Genomic DNA, 19,397 nt, shown 5'->3' with positions numbered 1-19,397 from the left:
CTACCGCTGGAGAGGGTCCGATATAGTGTCTCTCTCAGCTCTACAACCTTTGATAAAATGTGGCAACCATTCTTGTCTTACTTATCAAAGACAACCTAAAGTTTTTTTCTGCTTGTATAAGTTTGTTTGTTTGTTTGTTTTCTGATTGTAACAGTTGTCCACACTACTTATATGTATAGAAACCATGTACTTATACTGTCCTAGGCCAATGAGACACACCGTGATCTCTTAACAGTTGGCGCTGATTCTTGTTGAAAAACAAATGTTGACTTACTGTATTGTAAGATATCCTATAAGAGCGTGTCTTTGTTGTTGTTTTGCTTTATTATTCTTATTTTTCTAAGTCCTCTTTGTCTTAGGGGGGCTTTTTTGTTGCTGTGCTGTTTGTTTATAAAACTGAAAATGTATAAATAAAATATAAAAAAAAAACTGATGGTGTCTTTACACAGCAGCCTCTACCATCAGGGTGTGAATGTGTATGTGTGACCTGCGGTGTAAAAGCGCTTTGAAGACTAGAAAAGAAATATCCAAGCTTAAGTCCATTTACCATCGATCCATGCGTCTATAAGAGCTGCTCTCAGAGAGTCTAATCTCGTGTTATTGCTGCTGAAGGTCGTCGGCCTGCAGACATGTGAAGATGTGACGCTCACACTAACATTAAAGAGGACATATTATCCTCTTTCTCCACCTTTTCAAACAGTCTCATGTGGTCTAAATGAAACATCTGTGCTGTGCTTTGGTCAAAATATAACATGAATCAAGCACCAGAGGAGGTTTGTGACCCTGTATAAACCAGCTCTCTCAGAACGCTCCGTTTTGGTGTGTGTGTGTCTTTAAATGCAATGAGCCCCCCCTGAGTTTTCCCCGTAGACATCACTCCTTGGTAGTGACAATAAAAATGGCGGACCTGCTCAAAAGTTTTGTTCGAGGGGGATTTCTTTTTACCTGAATCCCACTGTGACATCACAAGGAGAGCACATATGAAACACAGCATTTTTCTCTGTGTTGTAAGACTTATGCAGACCACAAACAAAGGACTGGATGGGTTTATTTCACATTTTGTGGGTCAGTAGACACTCAGGTTACCCAAATATATGTTCACATACACTGTAGAAGAGCAGTTTTCAGAATATGTCCCCTTTAAAGAAAGTAAAATGATCAGGAATGTGGAGGTAATCAGATATTTAAAGTTTAGATATTTTCTATCCAGTTTTCTAACTAGTTTTGATTAGAATGAAGCATTTATATCTGAGATGAAGTTGTTCCAGCCTGCCGTGTTCACACTGGAGGTTCAGTCAGGTTACACGCTGAGCTGAGGCGCCTCCTGGTGGCTGATTTTACTCACTGCCAAATTAAACAAACAAACAGGTTTTTTTAGATTGTTATTGCGTTTTCTTTCTTTCTTTTATATTCTCACACCTCTTGAATCATGTTTGTAATTCATGCTGTGATGTAGGATCACATCAGTCTGTGATATTTCATCATGAGGGGGGACGTCGAGAGGAGCATAGCGCTGCTGTCCTCCCCAAACACTCCTCACCATGAATCTTGCAGCTTGACTACGAAGTGATGTTAATTATAAATAGTCTTTGGGAGAGAGATCTCATTAGTCTTTCAAAGGACACAAAGGAAGGCTGCAGACGTTTCTCTGTTTTTAATCAAAAGAAATCACACAAATACAAACAGACTTTAAGAAACAAGGACGAGATTTGATTGGTTTAGGGAATACCCATGTGGTGTTCAGCCGGGTGGAGGTCAAACCAGCAGCATCCAGAGAGCCGAGAGGCCGCGGTGACATCACAACCAGCTCACGTTCAACAGGAAGCTGCTCGTCAATGAGTGTGGAGGACGTTAGAGTCAAACTAAATGTTTTAGAGTGACGCAGTGAAGTAAAGAGAAACAATAATACAGCACAGTGACCAACATGGCTCCTGCTAACGACGAGGCGGGGACATAGAGAACACATGATTCTGTTCTAAACGTCCCGCCATGAAAAGAATCACAATGTAAAGACACAGCACACGACACAGACGACTGAAGAGCGGCAGGCGGTGTTCAACGTCAAACCGCTCACGTCACTCAAAGAGGAATAAATAATGTACAGAGGGGGAAAAAGGGCGGGAAAAGAAATCATCAGATGTGTTCATGAGTGATGGTGTTAGTAAACATAGATGTCTATGTTTAAATGAAGTCATAAACATTCAGTGTTTGGCTCCTCCAGAGACCCAGAAACATGTTGATCATCTCTGTAAGGACAAGTGAAGGTGAAGAGGGGTCTTCAGGTGCCTGGGGACGAGTGGTTGGTTTGAGCGCCCCATGTAGTGGTCCGGGTCTACAGCTGACCTGTGGCTTTCCTGCATGTCGTCCCTCTCTCTCTCTTTCTCTCTCTCTCTTGTCCTGTCTTTGTAATGAAGGCCCAAAAAAAGCCCAAAAATACAAATCTTGTCCCAGTGAAGATATCTTCATGAACATGTCGTGTTGATGTTTTTTATGGGATGTCGTTTGTCATGCACATTAGGATACTTCACCTAAACATAAACCTTAAAGGTCCAACCAGTGAGATGTGTAGTGAGTGAAATGATAAAGTGACCTTACTATATGATCAGACATTAAGGAAACATTCTATGTTGAAGTGCTGGCTTCTCTGATAACAATGCAGCAGCCAGTATGTCCTCCTGCTCCCCTCTCTCCTCCACCTCACTGCCTCCTCTCTCCTCCCTCTCACTGCCTCCTCTGATCCCGCCTCCTGCTCCCCTCTCTCCTCCCTGTCACTGCCTCCTCCAGCGGTTCTTTGGTGTCTCCTCACACCCGGGTCCCTCGCAGGTTCCGGGGAGTGGAGGGGGAGGTGGAGGTGCAGCCTTGGTGGGTGCAGGCGTGTCTGAGGCCTTGCTGACGCCGCTGAGCAGAGCCGGGAGCGTGTGTGAGATGGCCCTCTCGATGTTCTCCAGCAGACATCCGGCGCTCCAGCTGCAGTGGTATGACAGCTGCTTGAAGCCGGACACGGGGTTCACGCCGAAGAAGTCCTGGTAGGCCTCTTTGTCCGGGAGGTCGAACTTGCTGACGTTGGTTTTGGCCAGGATGGATTTGAAGATGTAGTACTTGTCCGGGTCGTTGACGATGTCCTGGAAGACCTCGTAGGGGTCGCTGAACCAGCCCAGCTTGTCGTAGTAGGTCTGTAGGTAGCGGTCCACCAGGAGAGCGTGGATGCGAACACGGATGGCGTGCTGGCGGATGAAGGCGATCTTGTTCTCTATTTGATTCTCGATCACCTAAAGGAGAGGAGAGAGAGAGAGAGGAGTGAGAGGAGGCTGAAGGCTGTTGTTAAAACCACAACATCTTGTTTTTCCTTTATTGTAAGTGACAAGAGGAGAGGAGCAGATGAACGCAGGAGAAAATATTCAGGAAAAATCACAGCGAGCGAGCGGTGGGACTTAAACGTAGTAACAAAGACCAGTAACACCTTCATGAATATTCTGAAGCTGCTTCATAAGAACGCTCTGGTTTTTACTGTGAATACTTCCAATCACACGGAGCGCTGTAATAAGAGACTCTGTTCAGTCGTCCATCTTTGGAGCGTCATTTGATCTAAGACCAGTATTCAGTATTCTTTGTGTTCTCAGGACCTCTTTATGCTCAGGACCTCTTTATGCTGAGCTGGTGTCCTTAAATGTTTTTAAATCTAAAATGAAGGACATGGAAGCAGATTCTATAGGATGTCGATGCAGCTCGGCTGTTTGAACAACTGATTCCCAAATATGACTCATAGATGTTTCTATTTTAATCCAAAATGTTGTGCTTTGTAAATTGTACTGTGTCTCTCTTTGTATTTCCGTCTGTAACTTTGTGTTTTTGCTGCTGCCTGTCTTGGCCAGGTCTCCCTTGAAAAATAGGTTTTTAATCTCAATGGGACCAACCTTGTTAAATAAAGGTTAAATCAATAAATAAAAAAAATAATGTGACTTGTCTTTGATAATGTGAGTTTATCAAACTTTCATTTTTGTCAAAGAACAGGAGGAGCGGAGAAAGACTCTGAGCGTGAGGGGTGACTTCACGCCCCCACATGTCACTGAGAATGTGTTCATGCAGCTGGAGTTCAGTGAAACACTCAGTCTGAGTTTGTGTTTGTAGACTGTGAACCTGGTTCAGGTCCTCCAGCAGAGATGTCTCCTCCTTTATGAAGAGTCCTCGGCTGGTGTCTGCAGCGTAATCCTGAGGCCAGAAGGAGCTGACGTAAACCCGTGGAGGCTCTGTGGCGTTGATGAGCGGCGCCATGCTCCAGAACAGGGCTCCGTAGACCCTCATCAGGTCCTGCGTGGTCAGGCTGTCGGCCTTGTTGAGGATCAGGCGAATCTGAGACTCGCGGCCCTTCATTTGCTTGAAGAGCATCTCCAGCTCGCCGCCCACGTCCAGCTTGGTGGGGTCGAAGACGAGGAAGATGAGATCTGCTCGATCGATGAACCACTGGCACACCTCATTGTAGGGGTAACCTGAGGGGGGGGGGGCAGAAACTGGTCACACTCATGTCGTTTATAATATTCATGGTTCAGGAAATGATGCAAAGTGCGTCTTGAAATGGGGAAAAGGAGTTTCAGGTTCGCTGCTCCGGCGGCCTGGAATCTCCTGCAGGATGATCTGTGTCTGGGGGTGCATGTCTCTTTAAATCATTTAAAAGTAGATTGAAGGTGTGTGAGGAAGATGCTTCAGTTTGTAGATGCTTTAATGACTTTGTGCTCTGTGACTCAAGACATGTTAAAGTGTGTTTGTAATTACTCTGTGTTTTATGTCTGTAACTCTTTGTTGTGCTGCTGCCCCTCTAGGCCAGGACACTCTTGCAAATTACATTCTTAATCTCAATGAGGTTCTCCTGTTTAAATAAACTTAAATAATAAAAAAACAATAAAAAAATACTAAAATTCAGAAGGTGAAAAACCATTTGGTCACATTCGTCAAACGCTTCAGAATCTTCTTCATTTATAAATGGTTGCTGTCGTGAACAAACAGACAGTGAACTCTGCAGCGTTGGTCACCTCTCTCCTGCTGCTTGCGGTTCTCGATGATGCCGGGCGTGTCAACGAAGGTTACCCTCTCCAGCAGCTTGTGGGGCATCTCGATGCCCACCAGACGCTCCAGGAAACCTTGGCCAAATTTCTCTAGAGGTGAGAATGAGCGTGAGCTGTCTGCTGCCATGACGATGCCCTCGATGGTCTTAAACTTGTCCCCGTGCATTATGACCGTGTACTCTGAGGTGGTGGGCTCAGCACCTGGTGGACACATGGAGAGGTGAGGAGTCTGCAGAATCCTGAACAATCAAAGAACCCCACACCATTAGAGTTCTCCATGTCTCATCGTTACTCAGTTTATAAAGTGGTGTGAAGGAGGAGGTTCGGTGGCCCTGAAGGACAAATATTCCTGAAACAAAAAACCTATGAGACGACTTTTAAATCTTAACGATGTTAAAAAGATGGACATCATGAAAACTTGAGAAGTCTGAAGTGAATTATTCTACACGTCACTACGAGTCACCTGTTCAGTGTGTATTCAGTGTGTATTCTGTGTGTGTTCAGTGTGTATTCAGTGTGTATTCTGTGTGTGTTCAGTGTGTATTCAGTGTGTGTTCAGTGTGTGTTCAGTGTGTGTTCAGTGTGTATTCGGTGTGTGTTCAGTGTGTGTTCAGTGTGTGTTCAGTGTGTGTTCAGTGTGTATTCTGTGTGTGTTCAGTGTGTATTCAGTGTGTGTTCAGTGTGTGTTCAGTGTGTGTTCAGTGTGTGTTCAGTGTGTATTCTGTGTGTGTTCAGTGTGTGTTCAGTGTGTGTTCAGTGTGTGTTCAGTGTGTATTCTGTGTGTATTCAGTGTGTATTCTGTGTGTGTTCAGTGTGTATTCAGTGTGTGTTCGGTGTGTATTCGGTGTGTATTCGGTGTGTGTTCAGTGTGTGTTCAGTGTGTGTTCAGTGTGTGTTCAGTGTGTATTCAGTGTGTGTTCGGTGTGTATTCGGTGTGTATTCTGTGTGTGTTCAGTGTGTGTTCAGTGTGTGTTCAGTGTGTGTTCAGTGTGTATTCAGTGTGTGTTCAGTGTGTGTTCAGTGTATTCAGTGTATTCAGTGTTTGTTCAGTGTGTGTTCAGTGTGTGTTCAGTGTGTGTTCAGTGTGTGTTCAGTGTATTCAGTGTTTGTTCAGTGTGTGTTCAGTGTGTGTTCAGTGTGTGTTCAGTGTGTGTTCAGTGTTTGTTCAGTGTGTGTTCAGTGTGTGTTCAGTGTGTGTTCAGTGTATTCAGTGTTTGTTCAGTGTGTGTTCAGTGTGTGTTCAGTGTATTCAGTGTTTGTTCAGTGTGTGTTCAGTGTGTATTCAGTGTATTCAGTGTTTGTTCAGTGTGTGTTCAGTGTGTATTCAGTGTATTCAGTGTTTGTTCAGTGTGTGTTCAGTGTGTGTTCAGTGTGTGTTCAGTGTGTGTTCAGTGTATTCAGTGTATTCAGTGTTTGTTCAGTGTGTGTTCAGTGTATTCAGTGTATTCAGTGTGTGTTCAGTGTGTGTTCAGTGTATTCAGTGTGTGTTCAGTGTGTGTTCAGTGTGTGTTCGGTGTGTATTCAGTGTATTCGGTGTGTGTTCAGTGTGTGTTCAGTGTGTGTTCAGTGTGTGTTCAGTGTGTATTCAGTGTATTCGGTGTGTGTTCAGTGTGTGTTCAGTGTGTGTTCAGTGTGTGTTCAGTGTGTATTCAGTGTATTCGGTGTGTATTCAGTGTGTGTTCAGTGTGTGTTCAGTGTGTGTTCAGTGTGTATTCAGTGTATTCGGTGTGTGTTCAGTGTGTGTTCAGTGTGTGTTCAGTGTGTATTCAGTGTATTCGGTGTGTGTTCAGTGTGTGTTCAGTGTGTATTCAGTGTGTGTTCAGTGTGTATTCAGTGTGTATTCAGTGTATTCCGTGTGTGTTCGGTGTGTGTTCGGTGTGTATTCAGTGTGAACCTGTGTAGAGCTGCTGTGAGGTTCCATGAAGACCCAGCAGGTAGTTGATCATGGAGGATTTGCCTACACTCCAGGGTCCCAGGAACAGAACCATGGGCTTAGAGGTCACCTCACCGTCTGCAGAGATACACACACACACACACACACACACACACACAGAGACAGACACACACACACACACAGAGACAGACACACACACACACACACACACACACACACACACACACACACACACACACACACACACACACACACAGACAGACACACACACACACACAAACACACAGACAGACAGACAGACACACACACACAGTAAGTAACCAAAGTGCATTTCAAAGTAAAAGTGCTGATCACACTTGTGTCACATAAATATTCACCAGAGTTAAATACAGGCATTTCCACCCTTCACCACAAGGGGCAGCAGAGTAATGTTCCCCAGCCTGCAGTCTTTGCTCTGCAGCTCCTCAGCATCACTAATCCTCCCTGGCTCAAGTGTGATGGATCAAAGTTTTAGTGAGTCCCCTTTTCAGCACACAGAGCCCTGATGGTACGTGTCTTGGTTAGTCAGGGTTCGGCTCTCTCTGGGATTCATTATGACTTTGTTCTTACTTTAATGTTTCTCTGCAGCTCCAGGTTATTGTCAAACCTTTAACTGAAGGAACTAAATGTTTTGGTGTGTGCCGATCGAGACCTGATCTAATCAGACCTATTTAAACAACCCTAATCCCACCTGTTAGACATGGTCATCTCTGCTGTAAAAACAGGCTTTTAAGAATGGGTGTGTATGTGACTTCCTGTGCTTCTGCAGCCAGCCTCTAGTGGACACTCAAGGAACTGCAGGATTTTTCAAACCTTCATTTTTCATCCCTGGAGGTTGCTGCTTCTTTATCACCAATAGGAGGCAGACTTACCTGTGACTTCGTGCTGCCTGAGCTCGTTGTACTTGAAGGCCTGCTCCATCGGCTTGATGGCGTTGTGGTATGTGCTCAGCAGCGTCTTCATCGCAGCTTCAAACAGAGAAGAGGTGGGATGTTATAATTGGGATGTAATGGCGTTACAGATTACAACACATGCTTCAACAGCACATGATGAATGACTCTCATAAAGGGACTCAGCTGAGGTGATTCACAGAGACGGGCTCTGCTGCAGCACGCTGGCTGATCTGAAATAAACCAATCTGCTTTGAGAGCACAGAGAGGCTTTCATGCCCAGGACAGAGTTTCACTACTGCACTGATTAATCACCTGCCTCTGGACGTGCACGCTCGCACACATACACACAGATACATACTGAAATCACACTGTTGGATGCCAGCCCAGGGAGTGGACATCATGAAGCAATCTTCAAAATAGTTATGGCAGAAAAGCTCCAAACGTTGTGTAAAGCTTCCTTTCATTCACATGCAAACATCTGTTTTTCTTTTCCACTGTCAGAGTTTCTGTAAACAATCGGCTGACTTCTGTGTTTCAGTGCAACACTTCAGGCATTTCTGCAGAGAAGGTCTGAGAGACGTTTGAAACGCTTGGCAGCACAGAACATGTGAACACATCTGCAGGACCCTAACCCTCCCGTCATCATGTTTCAACGTGTTTGCTTCTTACCTGAGAACTCTGCGGAGGGTTCAGCTGCCGCCAATCGCAGCGTGTTCTCAATGTGGGACCTGTCCCTCGGCTTTGGGCCCGCAGCTGCTCCTTCCTTTCGCTCTGATTGGAGGAGCAGATAGTCAGTCATGTGGTATAGTAAACCTTATTCTTCTAGGACTTTATGCACAGTTTACAGGGTGACAGTCAATTACAATACAAACACATTATACACAACAACACATCATACACATCATACACATCATACACAACATACACAACATACACATCATACACATTATACACAACATACACATCATACACAACATACACAACATACACATCATACACAACATACACATCATACACATCATACAGAACATACACATCATACACATCATACACAACATACACATACACAACATACACATCATACACATCATACATATTATACACAACATACACATCATACACATTATACACAACATACACATCATACACATCATACACATTATACACAACATACACATCATACACATCATACACAACAACACATCATACACATCATACACAACATACACATCATACACATTATACACAACATACACATCATACACATCATACACATTATACACAACATACACATCATACACATCATACACATTATACACATCATACACATCATACACATCATACACATCATACACAACATACACATTATACACAACATACACATCATACACATACACATCATACACAACATACACATCATACACATCATACACAACATACACATCATACACATCATACACATCATACACAACATACACAACAACACACCATACACATCATACACATCATACACATCATACACAACAACACATCATACACAACAACACATCATACACATTATACACATCATACACAACATACACATCATACACATCATACACATCATACACATCATACACAACATACACATCATACACATACACATCATACACAACATACACATCATACACATCATACACATCATACACACCATACACAACATACACAACTACACATCATACACAACATACACAACAACACATCATACACATCATACACAACATACACATCATACACATCATACACAACATACACATACACAACATACACATCATACACATCATACACATTATACACAACATACACATCATACACATTATACACAACATACACATCATACACATCATACACATTATACACAACATACACATCATACACATCATACACAACAACACATCATACACATCATACACAACATACACATCATACACATCATACACATTATACACAACATACACATCATACACATCATACACATTATACACATCATACACATCATACACATCATACACATTATACACATCATACACAACATACACATTATACACAACATACACATCATACACATACACATCATACACAACATACACATCATACACATCATACACAACATACACATCATACACATCATACACATCATACACAACATACACAACAACACACCATACACATCATACACATCATACACATCATACACAACAACACATCATACACAACAACACATCATACACATTATACACATCATACACAACATACACATCATACACATCATACACATACACATCATACACAACATACACATCATACACATCATACACATCATACACATCATACACAACATACACATCATACACAACTACACATCATACACAACATACACAACAACACATCATACACATCATACACATCATACACATCATACACAACATACACAACATACACAACATACACAACAACACACCATACACATCATACACAACATACACATCATACACATCATACACAACATACACATCATACACAACATACACATCATACACATCATACACAACATACACATCATAGAAATCATACACATCATAGACATCATACACAAGCTTTTAAGAATGGGTGTGTATGTGACTTCTTGTGCTTCTGCAGCCAGCATCTAGTGGACACTCGAGGAACTGCAGGATTTTACACCTTTGCACCTTCTGGGCCACCATACAAACATGATTAAAACAATGTTGCTCAAATCAAATGAACACCGTTGTATTATCCAGTTAAGCTGTCAAAGATAAGGACTAAGACCCCCACAGAATCTGCTCCCTCAGGTAAATGGCTTCCTGTGTCGTGAGTGAGCACGGCATCTGTGTGAGTACACACTCCACTGTTATATCATCACGCTGGTGTCCATCCGTCTCTATTCCTCTTCTCGGCTATTTTTGTTTGTTTATTTCTGGAGCAAAGGCTGCTGCTAATTCCCCCTTCAGCTATACACAGGGTCAGATTGTGGAGGTTCGGCATGTCCCAGAGAGAGACAGAAAGAGAGAGAGAGGACGAGAGAGAGACAGAAAGAGAGAGAGAGAACGAGACAAGTGAGACAGACAGAGCGAGAGGGACGAGACGAGAGAGAGACAGAGAGAGAGACAGAAAGAGAGAGAGAGGACGAGACGAGAGAGAGAGAGAGGACGAGACAAGAGAGAGACAGAAAGAGAGAGAGAGGACGAGACAAGAGAGAGAGAGAAAGAGAGACAGAAAGAGAGAGAGAGAAAGAGAGACAGAAAGAGAGAGAGAGAAAGAGAGAGAGAGACGAGAGAGAGAGAGAGAGAAAGAGAGAGACAGACGAGAGAGAGAGAAAGAGAGACAGAAAGAGAGAGAGAAAGAGAGAGACAGAAAGAGAGAGAGAGAGAAAGAGAGAGACAGAAAGAGAGAGACAGACGAGAGAGAGAGAGAGAGAAAGAGAGACAGAAAGAGAGAGAGAAAGAGAGAGACAGAAAGAGAGAGAGAGGACGAGACGAGAGAGAGAGAGAGAGAGAGAGAGAGAGAGAGAGAGAGAGAAAGAGAGACAGAAAGAGAGAGAGAGACAGTATGTATTTTGCACAATATGTAATCTGTAATCAAGACGTATTGTCTGGATGCTTTTATCTGATTGTACCTTCAGTTTGAGACTGTGCAGGCTCCTCCTCCGTCGCCTCCTCCGTCGCCTCCTCCGTCACCGCCTCCGTCACCGCCTCCACAGTCACCTCCTCCATATCAACAGGTTCCTCCTCTGTGGTTTCCACTGGTTCCTCCTCCAAAACCTCAACAGGTTCTGGTGCTATCTCCTCCAAAACAGCCTCTGGTTCTGGTTCAGGTTCTGCGACCGCTTCAATCTCTGGTTCTGCGACTGCTTCAATCTCTGGTTCTGTGACCGCTTCAATCTCTGGTTCTGCGACCGCTTCAATCTTTGGTTCTGCAGTCACTTCTGGTTCTGGCTCCTGAATCACCTCCTGCTCTGAAATGACTTCAGGCTCAGGCTCTGCTGTAATCTCGAGTTCTCCTTCAGGCTCTGCAGACACTTCAGGTTCTGGTTCAGGCTCTGAAACCTCTGGCTCTGAAACGTCTTGGGGTTCTGGCTCTGCGGTCTCCTCTGATTGAGGTTCAGGCTCTGAAACAACTTCTAACTCTGGTTCTTCAAGGACTTCTGGCTCTGATTCCTCGGGTTCAGAGTCTGTTTGGGGTTCTGGTTCAGGTTCGGATGCTGCAGCCTCTTCCTCAGCAGCCGTATCTTCGTCCTCCACTGCCTCGTGTATCAACGCTTCCACGGTCTCCTCCTCTGCTGCTTCCTCCTGTGTGTCCTCCTGTGTGTCCTCGACAGCTTCTTCAGCTTCAGGTTCTTCTTCTGCAACTTCTTCCTGAGCTTCATTCACTTCCTCTTCCTCTGCTTCCTCCTCATCTTCCTTAACCTCAGCCACCTTTTCCTCCTCTTCAGACGCTGCTGCCTCCTCAGCTTCTCCCTCCTCCACCTCCTCAGACATCGCCTCCTCTTCCCGGGAAGCTGCCTCCTCCAGGTCCTCTTGTTCTCCATGGCTTGTTACCTCCTCAGTAGAAGCATCCTCATCTGCAGGAGCTGCTCCCTCCTCCTGCTCCTCTTCATGCTCTGAGGAGGAAGCCGGCTCTTCTTCAGTATCTAAAGTGGATGGGGGTTTGGAGCAGGGCTGGCACATGGCCCTCTCGGGGGCCGGAGTATCATTGGAGGAGCTCTGGGTGGCGGGCTCCTCTGTTGTGTCACATCCACAGGAGAAGAGGTCTCCCTCGGGCTGCTGGAGCTGCAAACGCACCAAAGGCTCCTCATCGTGGATGGAGGACCCTACAAAGAGACAAAAGACAGGGAAACATGTGATTCTGCTGTCCAAAGAAATACCTCAAAATGTTTATTTCCTCCCTTGACTTCTAACCAATCAGACCGCACGGTGGGAACAAGCCGGGCCTCTGCAGACCCCTAACCTTTGTTATGTCAGAGATTGACCAGTTTTCAGTCACTGAGTGGATCAGATGGTCAGTGACCCCCCTGATATCAGACTCAGGTTTCAGCTCCTTGAATGGGGGGCGCTGAGGCCCGACTATTTGAGGCTGGTGTGCAGTGGACGGTCGTGTGGAAGATCTGAAATAAGACAGCTGAGTGGACTCTGTTACTTTAAATGAAAGAATGCTGCGTCTGTTGTTGTCACGTTTTAATGTCATAATGCAGCAATGATGAAAGAAATCATTTAAACGTGCATAAAAAACTCCTGAAGATTTGCACGTCTTTTGGGGTGAGTTGCTTGTGGCTGTACACACGCTGTCGGAGGTTCCTGGTTTGAATTCCCAGTCTGTCAGGAGTCTCTCTGTGTGGAGGTTCCTGGTTTGAATCCCTGTCTGACAGGAGCCTCACAGTGAGGAGGTTCCTGGTTTGAATCCCCGTCTGACAGGAGTCTCTCTGTGTGGAGGTTCCTGGTTTGAATCCCCATCTGACAGGAGCCTCTCTTTGTGGAGTCTGCATATTCTCCCCGTGCATGTGGGGTTCTCTCCGGGTATTTCTGCTTCTTCCCACAGTCCAAAGACATGCTCGTTAGGTTAACTGCTGACTCTAAATTGTCCGTAGGTGTGAATGTGAGTGTGGCTGGTTGTCTGTCTCTATATGTCAGCTCTGTGATTGGCTGGTGAACAGTCCAGGGTGTAACCCCGCCTCTCGCCCAATGACAGCTGGGATCGGCTCCACCCCCTCGCACCCCCGAACAGGAGAAGCGGGGGGCGGGGGGGCTAGTTAATGGATGAAATGAGCTGCTTGTGTAAGCGTTAACAGACAGTTAGGTCTAATGCATTCATTATTTGAAATGAAATGTTGTTTCTTTCTGTCTCTTGAAAAGAAGAAAAGCCAAGCAGCCAGTCAGCCAAAGCAGAGGGCTCCTTCTTTACAACACCACATGCTGAAGTGTACATCTGATCATATAGTAAGGTCACTTTATCATTTCACTCACTACACATCTCACTGATTGGACTTTGAAGTGTGGATATAGAAAGTCTTGATGCTGAGTCGATCAGCTGCTTCTGAGTAAAGAAACATTTAGAAGTGGAGCTGGATGAAGGGCTTCACTATTATCCTCTCCGTCTTGATCCCTGGCTCTCCTTAATGATGCTTTCAGGACTACATGTCCTCTGGTTTTCCTGAGACCAGCCTCCATGACGGCCTCTTTGCCCTATTTTAAGGCCCTGAATCACACGTCAAACTATGTTGTGCCCATGATGTCGCTCGTCAGCCCTCGTTTCAAGAAGCTTTATGAGCTTATCACCTCCTGAGGGGATTGTCAGCATTGATGATCAGAGAACATCACCTTTCTATCCCTATAGCCTCCACACCGTGTGCAAACTGTGAGTACAAAGAATGTGCTCTTCTTCAAGTCTGAGGCAGAGCATGCATGTTACATAGTGCTGAAAACAGGCCAGCTCTGTGGACATGAGAGACACCGTTCTCCCTGTTGGAAGTTAATGTTCTATTAGATTGACTTGGAGATGGCTGATTGAAGGAGGAAACGTTACAAACTGCTGCTTTAAGAGGCAACAAAATAAGTTGTCGAGATTCTCACAAACTTGAGCTTCTCTTCCTGAGCGTGAGTCAGAGGGTGGCTGATCTGCTTGACAGTTTTAGTAGTTAGTGGCACTGTGAGAATCTTAGAGATCAGAGTCCTCCCTCCCTGTCGCTTGCAGACATCCAGGCTCAGAGACATGGTGGCATCATGAAGATGCCGATCTTCTGATTGAGCCGTTATCAAGGTTTGGATGCTGTCCAAAGACAAAGTGCTCCAACATGGTCTGCAGTGTAACATGAACATGAGCAGCAGCCAACATGGGGCAGGGTGAAAATGTGTGCCACAGTTCAGAGACGTGATGAGGACGGTCCCTTTGGAACGTGTTCTGTTTGTTTACGTTGGACTCAAAGCTCCTGGGACGAGTTTTACTGAAGACCACATGGATGTCTCTTTATCACAGAGGCAAACAAGACCATCAGCAGAAAGACAGATTATTTCTATGTAGTTATTTTAAATGCCTGAGACTGCTGCTGCAGGGTCGGGGTCAAACGAGAGAGTTAGCTGCACACCTGAAGACTGCAGGATAATCTATAATCTCATCATGCTCATACTACAAGATATGACAACACATCACAGACTACAGGATGTTAAGATTGAGGAGACCAAGGGGGACAGGAAGAGAAAGGGGGGGCAGGGGGAGACAGAAGACAGCATTGGGGACACAGGGGGGATAGAGGGAGACATAGGGGAGACAGAGGGGGGACAGGTGCCTGGTTGCTGAACTGTACCGCTTTGAGACAGAAATAGTCGAACAATGAGTCAGAGGGTGAAAAGGAGTTATGATTCCCCTTCCCCCGCTGACTGTCAGGAGGTCGGCCTGCAGCTCAGCTGCACTGTCGCTCACATTCCCTGAACCAGCATGCAGCTGTTTGTGTGACTCAGAGCGTCTTTAACATGGAGATCTATAAATGAATCCACACCAGTCCTGATGACATGCGTCAGGCTTACTGTGTAACTTCAACATGTTGGCCTTTATCACTTCCTCTGAGACAAGTTTACTAAAAAGCCTGCAGCTATCTCACCCTGCAGCTCTCTCACCCTGCAGCTCTGCAGCTCTCTCACCTTGCAGCTCTCTCACCCTGAAGCTCTCTCACCCTTCAGCTCTCTCACCCTGCAGCTCTCTCACCCTGCAGCTCTCTCACCTTGCAGCTCTCTCACCCTGCAGCTCTGCAGCTCTCACCCTTCAGCTCTCTCACCCTGCAGCTCCTTCACCCTGAAGCTCTCTCACCCTGCAGCTCTCTCACCCTGTCTGCGGTTCGAATAGAGTTTGGTGGTTTGTTCCACCACCAGGGGGCAACAGAGGAGACGAGTCTAGTTAGAGACTGAGGGCCCTGTTGAACTGTTCTAGGAATGAATGAAGCTTCATAAATGATCTGTCTCGTCTTGACAGGGAGCTGTCCAGAGCTGTGCAATCAGTGATACATAAGTTAAAGTGCATGAGTGTAGACTTATTATCAGCAGAAACTATTCAATATAACGGCGAGTAGACAGCCAAATGAAGTGAACTTGAGTGCAGGGATAATTTGTAAATTTAACATGTTCAGAACAGATGACAGTATGGAGACACAGACATTATCATGATGACAATTCTCTGCTCGCATGAGGTGAGCTGTTGTACAGAGTTATGGCCTTCGGTAAGAATGATTTCCTGTATCTGTCCTTGTGACAGCGGAGTTGGATCAGTCTGTTGGAGAAGCTGCTCCGCTGTTTGTCCAGTAGGGTGTACAGAGGGTGATCAGGATTATCCATAATGGATAACAGTTTTGTTAAGAGTCCTCCTCTCTGTCACCACTACAAAAGAGTCCAGCTTGCAGCCTGTCACAGAGCAGGCCTTCTTAATGAGTTTGTCCAGTCTCTTAGTGTCACCAGCTCCAATGCTGCTCCCCCAGCAGACCACAGCAGAGAACAGTGAACTGGCCACAACAGACTGATAGAAGATCTCCAACATCTTGCTGCACAAGTTGAAGGATCTCAGCTTCCTCAGAAAGTAGAGTCAGCTCATCCCCTTCTTGTACACAGCCTGAGTGTTGGCCTTCCAGTTCAGTTTGTTGTCTATGTTGACACCCAGGTACTTGTACTCCTCCACCACAGACACATCCTCTCCCAGGATGCACAGCGGTGGTGGCTCTGTCCTCTTCCTTCTGAAGTCACTGGTCTTATCCAAGTTCAGAATCAGGTGATTTTTTCCTGTCCACTCCACAAAGTTATCCACCAGCGCTCTGTACTCCTCCTCTTGCCCATCACTTATACACCCAACCACCGCAGAGTCATCAAAAACTTCTGCAAGTGGCATGACCTGGAGTTGTACTTAAAGTCAGAGGTGTACAAGGTGAAACGGAAAGGAGACGGCACAGTCCCCTGTGGAGCTCCTGTACTGCTCTCCACCATTCCAGACTGAACACTGCCAAGTCAGACAAACTGTGGTCTGTCTGTCAGGTAGTCAGTAATCCAGGAGATGATGGACGAGTCCACACCCATCAACTGCAGCTTCTCTTCCAGCAGTTGTGGCTGGATGGTGTTGAATGCACTGGAGAAATCAAAAAAGGAAGGAGCAACAGTGGACGTGCAGCAGGGAAACGATTTGCAGACCTGGCAGCTAAAGACTCAGTGTCTTCATTAATGAAGGTCATCATAATGTGACGGCCCTGTGGCCTTTCAGGTTGTGCCTTCTCTCTTCTGGTGTTGCAGGAGCCCGATGCTCACACCTCAGTCAGCGCCTTGTTTGGTTACTTTGTCCATCCAGCACATGCACACTACATTTTTCACACACCCGCTCACTCACACTACACCCAGACTTCATCTCTTTTGCAGTTTAATTCATATTTTTTTAAATAAACCAGTTTAGGTGTTATTTCGGTGTCTCTCCCTTTATCTGCCTTTGAGCCGGTCATGACGATAATCTTCTAATGTAATCAAAGCAGCCTGCTGCGTCATGAGGTGAAGATCTGTCACCACTTCTTTTAATATCATGTGATTATCTGTAACTTTAAACAGTCCAGCTGTGTGGATCCTGATCTCCACTCCTCTTCAGCTGTGCTCTCTCATGCTGCTTTTAGCCGGGACATCCCGTCCACATGAACCCTGCTGACTGGAACCACAGATTAGCAGCTCTTCAGACGCAGCAGAGCAGAGACTCGGCCTGTCGACATACGCTGCATGTGTTCTACATGTTTCTTCTATATTCCAGAGTTTCCGCTGCGGATGTGTGAGCACAGAGTCTTAACAGAGATGTGTATCACAGACTTAGAGAGCAGAGTATCTGGTGACTCTGTGTGACTGACGCCTGACACCTGACTCCAGCAACATGTGCAGGCCAAAATGTACGCAACAGTGCAAGGACAGACAAGGGTACTCTGACCAAACATGACCAATCAGCTCGCAGCCTTTCACACGAGCAGAGCGACACCTGGGACGTGTTCACCTCTTCACTCGTCTAGTGTCAGAGCTTTACGTTCAAGATGAACGCGTTCAACGCTTCCTTCCTCATAGGAGTGCTGACCTGCACGCCACCGCTTTAAATAAAAACTCAGAGGAGGAAAGTGATCATCAGTGTCTTTATCTGCAGTGTGTGTGTGTGTGTGTGTGTGTGTGTGTGTCTGTGTGTGTGTGAAGTCGGAGAGCGAAGATGAAACCCAGAGGACAGTTCCTCTCAGCTGGTGTCGAACCTTCACTCACACAGCAACATACGACACACGCTCCTTCTCCAATAAACCGAGGTCACGACCTGCAGGTCGTAGGGATGTCTGTTAAAAAGCCTCAGAACATTACAGGATGGAAGAGTGACCACTTAAGAAAATAGCTTCACTCTAAAAACAGCTGATTCATATTCCACTCTCTCATTCTTATAATGACTCTGCAGAAAGACGGCAGCTCATGTTTCCAACATGAATTATCTTTAAAGGTCGTTAAAACTGAAGATTCTGTCAGAATCAAAGACTTCTTCAGATCTGAAGTCTTTGACCGAAGAGAGAGAGAGAGAGAACTGTCTGAGTGTTTGGAATGATCGGCAGCGTTTCAGTACGACTTTGTCTCTTTTAGAAAGTGTGCAGGAGAGCTAACTGATCACCAGGACGAAACATTTCGAAACATTTAGGTGAAAGAAATGTCTCCAAGATTCAAATCTATCTTCAAACTCTCTCACCTAAAAAAAACACTTTCCATGCAGCTGCTACAAAAGTTCAGAGCTCTAATAAGTAAAAGTCACTTTACAACAAAACATTTCTATTTCTCTCACACACACACACACACACACACAGTCTCCTAAAATGCCTCCAAACAGAATAAATCCCCCCCAGAGCGTGGTGCCCTCCTCCCTACCTGCAGCAGTCAGAGCCAGCAGAGCCAGCACGCAGCACGCACACAGCACAGACTTCATTTTGGCTGCCAGGGGCCTTCCCCTCGCTCTCCCCACTATATATACCACTCCGGCTGAAGGTCAAAGGGCACGCCAGAGGAGGGGGGAACTCAGCAACTGCACCAATGTCAGCCATTTTGTGTCCGAACAGCTGCCTGGACCAATAAGGAATGCAGAGAGGAGCAAAGAGCAGAAGAGAGAAGCAGAGAGGAGAAGAGAGGAGGAGAGAGGAGCAGCACGTTTGTGTCATTGCAGTGTGTTTCTGCCGTTACATTTGTTACCGGGAGTTTGCATTTGCTTTTGAATGTGTAGCTCATGATACCTACAGTCTCTAAATGTACTATGGGAGGTAAAGCCTTCAGTTATCAGGCCTGCTCGTGGTACCTACGGTCTCTAAATGTACTATGAGAGGTAGAGCCTTCAGTTATCAGGCCTGTTCGTGGTACAGTCTCTAAATGTACTATGGGAGGTAGAGCCTTCAGTTATCAGGCCTGTTCGTGGTACATACGGTCTCTAAATGTACTATGG

The 19,397-nt window shown here is 45.5% G+C and overlaps 1 protein-coding gene across 2 annotated transcripts in view; it reads right to left on the bottom strand.

The window, feature by feature from the left end:
* LOC132994175 (sarcalumenin-like) overlaps positions 1-18,943 on the bottom strand; it is a 46,085-nt gene extending 27,142 nt beyond the window's left edge. Inside the window, exons 1-8 of one of the 2 annotated variants that reach the window (XR_009676627.1) lie at positions 18,833-18,943; positions 11,563-12,756; positions 8,556-8,657; positions 7,866-7,961; positions 6,955-7,071; positions 5,028-5,261; positions 4,138-4,487; positions 2,697-3,269 (exon numbers count right to left, since the gene is read on the bottom strand). Coding sequence is in view for 1 of the 2 variants with exons in the window: in XM_061064377.1 (XP_060920360.1) it covers positions 2,769-3,269; positions 4,138-4,487; positions 5,028-5,261; positions 6,955-7,071; positions 7,866-7,961; positions 8,556-8,657; positions 11,563-12,756; positions 18,833-18,890 (2,652 nt within the window). In the remaining variant the exon portion in view is untranslated. Of the gene's footprint in view, positions 1-1,639; positions 3,270-4,137; positions 4,488-5,027; positions 5,262-6,954; positions 7,072-7,865; positions 7,962-8,555; positions 8,658-11,562; positions 12,757-18,832 lie in introns of those variants that run through there. The other variant, XM_061064377.1, reaches the window with a different exon arrangement.
* Between the last annotated feature and the right edge of the window lie 454 nt (positions 18,944-19,397).

Source organism: Labrus mixtus, chromosome 2, assembly GCF_963584025.1.
Source record: "Labrus mixtus chromosome 2, fLabMix1.1, whole genome shotgun sequence".
Classification (NCBI taxonomy): Eukaryota; Metazoa; Chordata; class Actinopteri; order Labriformes; family Labridae; genus Labrus; species Labrus mixtus.
Note: the sequence above shows the minus strand (reverse complement) of the source record. Positions and strands in the feature narration are given on the sequence as shown.